The 6,775-nt window shown below is 35.6% G+C and overlaps 1 protein-coding gene across 1 annotated transcript; it reads right to left on the bottom strand.

The window, feature by feature from the left end:
* Positions 1-1,303: 1,303 nt before the first annotated feature.
* On the bottom strand, positions 1,304-5,416 carry LOC105135470 (auxin efflux carrier component 7). The gene is made up of 6 exons (XM_011040354.1): positions 3,809-5,416; positions 3,399-3,699; positions 3,166-3,251; positions 2,379-2,536; positions 2,156-2,232; positions 1,304-2,036 (listed from the first exon to the last, which is right to left on the bottom strand). Exons 1-6 carry the CDS (start codon positions 5,037-5,039, stop codon positions 1,970-1,972), a joined length of 1,920 nt encoding a protein of 639 aa, XP_011038656.1. The 5' UTR covers positions 5,040-5,416; the 3' UTR covers positions 1,304-1,969.
* Between the last annotated feature and the right edge of the window lie 1,359 nt (positions 5,417-6,775).

Raw genomic sequence — 6,775 nt, 5'->3', positions numbered from 1 at the left:
AGTTTATTTTAAATAGGAATAATTTTTAAATTCCAATAAAACTACAATAATGCCATGACTGCACAATAATGAAACAATAAACACGATCGCTATTGGTTTTATTAGTAACTGGTAATTAGTAACTAGCAATGTGCAAAGTAACGTGATTAATCACGTGCCATCACTTTCATAATAGGAAAGTTGTTTTTTACCAAACTAACACAGTTTGGTAAAAGTTGTGAAGATATAACATAAAATTAAAAAGTAATTGAAAATAACACACCTTCGCATTACTGCTAATGAAAATCACAATTGAATTAATGAACGTTAATAAAAATCATGATTGTATTTAACAACAACTAATAAGAATAACACGTGTGGTTGTTTATCATAACATAGGCCTAACCCTAAATTTACCCTTAATCAAATCTTAAACAACTTTAATCTCAAACTAACTCAAAACCAATCACTAATATACCAAACCTCAAACCTGTAATTTAGAATGTGATGTTTTAACGTCATTTTATTTATTAAGTATAACCTCAAATTAATATGAGCGATTTTTAAATATTATTTTAATTTGACAAGTTTAAAGATATTTGATAATAATAATATTAAAATCAACATAATAATTAGTCAAAATAATATTATAAAAATAGTAATAATAATAATTAAAAAAAATCATAATTAAAAAAATATCACAACACAATAACATATACGAGCTTATTTATGTCTTCTGTAATGAGAAGTGGATTAGTTTCCATCTATTTATTTATTTATTTTTTAAAAAATAGTGACAATGAAAAAATTTATGAAATTTTTAAATAACTTAATTTAAAATAATAATTTTATTAAAAATTATAAATCCAAATAGCATTTATGTAAAATTATATTATTTTTTCAACGTGTCATGTTTCTGAAAAATTTCAATAAGTGTCAATTTTATTTTTATTTTTTTAAAAAATCAGGAAAGTTGGACATGGTCACCAACCCACCACCTATTAAAGTAATCTTATGCTTGGCTATATAAGGTAGGGTAGGATTGATGGCGCATCAAGAGCTAAAAGCAAAAGTAAGGTTAGCTGCTTTTGACCCCATTTTTCTTTCTTCTTTCTTATCTCTATATATTTTCCAATATCGGAAGCTCAGCTTCTCAAATCAGGACCCCTAAAGAGGGTTCCAATGGAATAAAAAGGCACAAAGGCCCCTCGGTTGAAAGGAGTTCCCTTAAAATATCCCTCCCCCCGTCGCATTTTTTACTCCATATTTACATGCCTTTTTCTGGATAGGAGGTTTAGGAGACCCAGGTACTATGTAGCCAGTCTGTCTCAATGAGAGAATACATCATCGACTTTGTATATTAACAAGGTGGATGATTAATGCTTCCTTTTGATCATAATTGATAATCCTAGATAAATTACAAACACAAATGAAAGGCGACAAACGCAAATAATTGCTGGATATACGGACAATCAAAGCAAACACTAAGAAGAAAAAAAGGAACACTAAATAGTAAAAAAATAGTAGAAGGAAAACCCTTTTCTCCTCTTCCTCATATCTTCACAGGTTAATTCACTGTTCATTGTCTTTTTGTACTTACAGACCTCGATCCATAGCGGAAATGAAGAGAATTAAAATATCAGTGGTTGCCATATCTTTATCCCTTATTTTCCTCTTTGATGTCTCCCCCCCTTTTCTTTGTTCATCTGACCAAACCTTTGGAAAATGAACGAACTTTGGCTCCTAATGATTGCATGATCCTTAAATCAGGGCTTCCACTAAGTTAAAAATGTTTTCAGTTCCAAGAATCTTGGAAACTTTGGCAAATTCTTCACTACAATCTTCTCTGCCTGGTAACGATCCTCTTGTTATAAGAACATATATTTTTGGCGCAGTAATCAATGCTACTGCCAAATGTGACACACGATCAGCAAGTAATCAAGATTCTCTTCGCTTTGCTCGCCTTCTGCCTACTGCTAAGTAGACTCGATCATAATCCAAGGAGAATGTAGTAAACAAGAGTAATTGGTAATGCTATCAGCATTCCAAAGATAACCCTGTATAACAAATATGGAGGAAAAAAATTAGTTTGTCTTTTCTGTTTTGATATACCAACACATATATACTATTTACATGTATAATAATTTATACTAGTATCTTGCAATATTTTACTTACGCGGTGCTAAGAATGGCTGGATGGACATTGTACTCCTTGGCAAACACAAATGGAACAATTCCTTGTGGCAGTGCAGCCTATTGAATAAGAATAAATTAATAGGGTAACTTCACGACCAAATTCACAATAATTAATCATGGTAAGCAATTAGAATATTAACTACAGGTACATGTAATCATTATTGCAGTTAATTAATTTATTATATTGTGAAAGTAAGTTTTACCTGAACAATAGCAACATGAAGGAGGGTACCACGGAGGCCGACAGCAATTGAAGCAGCGGCCATCACTGCAGGGCCAGTCAAGAATCGAACAGCCATGGCGAATGTGGCAACCGAATTCCCACAAGCAATTAGCTTCGGTTGTAAAGCCATAAAAAGACCTTTCACAATAACAACCAGTTAAATCAGTACATCTACGGAGAAATTAGATGCTAAAATCAGTAATCTCTCATGAACTCATCTACCTTGATCACTAATAGGAGATCTGGAACGGGCATCTATCACTATTCACAACCTACACCCACCGTCCCTGGACCGCAAGCTAAACTGGCCCCATATGTCGGATGGTCAATCTATTTATAGTCCAAGGACAAAAACCCTTTGATTTCTTGTGATTTGGTCACAACTCACAACCATCCATTCAACTGTGAGTTGTAGTACCCATACCCTCAACTTAGACGAGTGTAAAACCTGTCCATGTACCATGATGCCCTACCGAGCCAAAGTACCTTTAGACCCTAGTGTGGTAACAAATGTGCCACATCCACTCTCTGGTCTCTACAAAGACCTGAGCCAAAAAACACTCTACGTATATAGGAACAAGTATATAATATAGTATGTTACTGCATGGTACTGTGTAAATATATGAGTATGTGTCCTTTTGAATGGTCCCTTAATTCAATATCGACTGAATGTATTGTTTGAGCACTTGTGTGACCGAGGAGACAGTGAAAGGTTATATAAAAAATGATTACGTTATCTGAAAATCACAATAATTATGACCGCTCACCTAAGCTGAACATAGCCATTCCTAGTCCAGCATCAGACAGTATGGAGATTGACTGTTTTATTATTTTAGGCATTTCCACATGCCACCTGCAATTTTTTTTTAAAAAAACAATCATTTAGTAAAACACCAAATATATCAATCATAGCATTTGTATACTATAGAGTAAGATTGGTGACATTTCAAATTAAACCGAGGAAAAAATAACTATGGATATACAAAATCGATAAACTAACCGGAAAGCGACTAGAGACCAAGTGAGACCAATGAGACTGGAGTATGTGTTGGGGTTTCGAATAAGTTTGCGCCAAACCATGATCAATATCAAACGGGTCATAACGCTAGCCGGAGGCATCTTCCTACTGCCACCGGAATCTGGAGCTTCGGCTGCTTTTGGTTGCAACTCGGCTGTTGAGCTGGACCCTAGTTTGTTAAGTCCAGTGGGCCCCTCTTTTTCCCTATGGTCTTCATCTACTTCTCCTCTGCCCGCAAAACTGAAGCCCTCGCCAGCAAAATCTCCATCTTGTTGTGGAATAGCTTAAGAATACAAATACAAGTTAGAATAAAACATCAAAACGTGTGAAATGGTTAACTGATTAATTGGATAATTAATTAGCTGTGCTTATGTAGCTGTGAGTTAATGTACTTTTGGTTTCCCCATTTTGCGGATGGTCAGCAACCACCATCCTAATCTCCTTGGCGCCCTGATCAGACCGTCCAGATTGCTCTGATGCACCAAAATCAGTCCCACCGAATACGTGGAGCCCACCTCCTTCAGAAACTGGTGATGCACTCGAGCTCCACACGAACATGTGCAGCTCCTTGGCATCATGGTTTGCCTTGCTATTTTGCTGCGGCTGATTTTTTGCTGTTTTAGTAGTGACAGTAGAGGCAAATTCAGGATTTGGTGCCGGATAAGACGTGGGTACTGTCTGTGCTGGATAAAACCCGAATCTAGGAGAGGATAAAGTAGCCGTTGGAGCACAATTTTCTTCGAAATTAGACGGCCTTGGAGTTGGCCCTCTTGAAGATTGTACTGAGTACAAATCAGCCGGGCCGAGATTTGAATGCCTTCCAGGGAATCCCTGAACTCCCATCATGGAGTAGAAATCTGAAGGGTTGAAATTAGACCCTCTTGGAGTAGGATTCCTTGAAGAACTCAGGCTATAAATCTCAGCTCCAGTAAGATTTGATGGCCGAGGAGTCATTCCAGAGAAAGAACCCGGCCCAAGAGACCGCCTGGAGGCATTCGATTTCCTGACAGTCACATGTAACTTCCCATCATCACCGATTTCAGCATCAGTTTCCAGAAAATCTCGGCCATCTAAAGAGACCACGTCAGAATCAACCTTAAACGAAACAATGGAGGCTGCAGTTTCAGGAAATTGCTCCATGATCAACATCTTGGCACCTCTATACTCGAAAAGAAACAAGAGGAGAGTGTACCAAATGATACACTGCAACACCACAATTTGAACCATTAGGCTTCCCGAGTAGTTGCCGTACATGGCGGTTAAAAGAGGAATGCCCATGACAAGAGTGTTCGGAAGAGTGGAGACAGAAAAGATGGTAATCATCCATTCCAAGCTTCCGTTTTTTGTGAAATTAGTCCAAATTCCCAGAGCGATCAGCATTATTATTTTTTGAAGCGTGTCGGCCGCAATGAACCTGAAGTTCATAGCATAGGGATCATTGGTGGAGATAAAATGGAATGACAGTAGTGGCACTGCGAATATCGCCACGAAACGGTTGATACCGGAACACTGGTCCGGGCTGAAAATTTTCCACCACCGAACAGACCCATAAGCCAAGATCATGGCAACATATAGAGGAATCACAGCGGACAAAACGTTGTAGAGATCATTCCAGCTAATCATGGTTTCTTAGATATATAATTTCGACTGAAATATAGCAATCAAGACAAGGGAGTGGTGATTTTGCTGAAAAGGGCTAGTAGTGGAAAGTGAGTGGCATTGATTGGTAAATTAAGAAGAGGATAACGGCAAAATGGAGAAGAGGAGGACAAAAACCGTTAAACAGCAAACTGGGGAGGATAAATGTCTTTCTGCAGCAGGCTGCTGCAGCTAGCAGCTCCTAATTCTGCCTGATGATGACGAGACTGCAGAGCCAGAAAGAGAGAGAAAAGTGAGAATTCAGAATGGGAAATAGAAGGGAGGACGGACAGTGGTAGTATTTTACAAGGATAGCAAGGAGTAACTTTTTAAGAGAGAAATATTTATAGAGGGAGTGTGTGGACGGATATAGGACATGTCTATATGGAGGGGTGAGAGGGCGTGTGATTATGTACTGGAAAGACGAGGGAAATGGGGACCACTCAGTTGGGTTAGAAAGTAACCGCCTCATATGGTTAAGTTAACTATACATGATTCAGAGTGTGTGTAGAGAGTTACAGGTGGCAGGTTTGTTGTGGTACGGGATTTTTTTTTCGGATTTTCCTTTTGAATTTTCCGTGTTTTTGTGATTTTCTAGTATTTTTGGATTTTTTTGTGTTTTGGTTTTTTAAAGCATTTTTTTAAAAAATTATATATATATATATATATTTAAAAAATTAAAAAAAATTGAAAATACTAGAAAAAATTAATTAAAAAATATTTTTTTTTCAATTTTTTTGAATTACAAAAATAAACAAGCTCTAAAAAAAAGAAGAAGAACGAGAAGAATTAAGAAATAACATCCATATTATATTGAATTGCAGGGGACGGCATCATTGCAAAACGATTTTTTCTCACCTCTGAAGCTTCATTATGTAGACATTTGTCTCGTCAATTTTTGAATCCAGTAAAGAAATTTGGGGGAAATTGTTTACGAAGCACCAATTATATATTTATCCGGATAATATAAAAATACGAACCAAACATTAAATAAAACTAAGAGCAAATCTAAAGAATTTTGAATAAAAAATAAAACAGAAAAAGAAAATTGTTCTTGATTATTGTACCCCCTATTTTTAAAACTAAATTGCTCATCAATAGAGTAAATGATCCACAATATATCTTTCAAGATTTTAACAATACTATTTAAAAAAAACACACACATTTAATTAAGACAAAAAAACTAAAAGATTTATTCAGATTTTCCCTTCACAGCAATGGAATCTGGAGTTGAAGAAATGGGAGCAGAAGAGCTTGGAAGATTCTTGACACACATAACCCAGAAGTCTTACCCAACACGTGCACGCTTAGAAGATTCTTGACACACATATCATCAGCTTAGACATGGCTTCCTAGCTGCAGCAAAACTTCATTTCACTAAAAAAAAAATTTGTTGCTGACAACGTTAATAAGGGTGCCATGACTCCGTGGTTCTAATAATAATAGAGAAAATGATTCAGTAGGTATCCGTTTACAAAATCTTGCATTGGAATACACGTGGTTAAAAGTCATGATAATTTTTTATTATTATTTTTAAATAATAATAATAATATCTTATTAGATTCATCTTATAAAAATAAATAAATACAATTAAAAGGATAAATTTTATTTTTTAAAATCATGAATTTTATATTCTACTCCTTATATTGATTTTTTATTTAAAATAATTCTAAAAAATAATTAACATAATATCATTAATTAATTCCCCAGTAAACCCCCCC

Source organism: Populus euphratica, unplaced genomic scaffold, assembly GCF_000495115.2.
Source record: "Populus euphratica unplaced genomic scaffold, PopEup_1.0 scaffold123.1, whole genome shotgun sequence".
Lineage (NCBI taxonomy): Eukaryota > Viridiplantae > Streptophyta > Magnoliopsida > Malpighiales > Salicaceae > Populus > Populus euphratica.
Note: the sequence above shows the minus strand (reverse complement) of the source record. Positions and strands in the feature narration are given on the sequence as shown.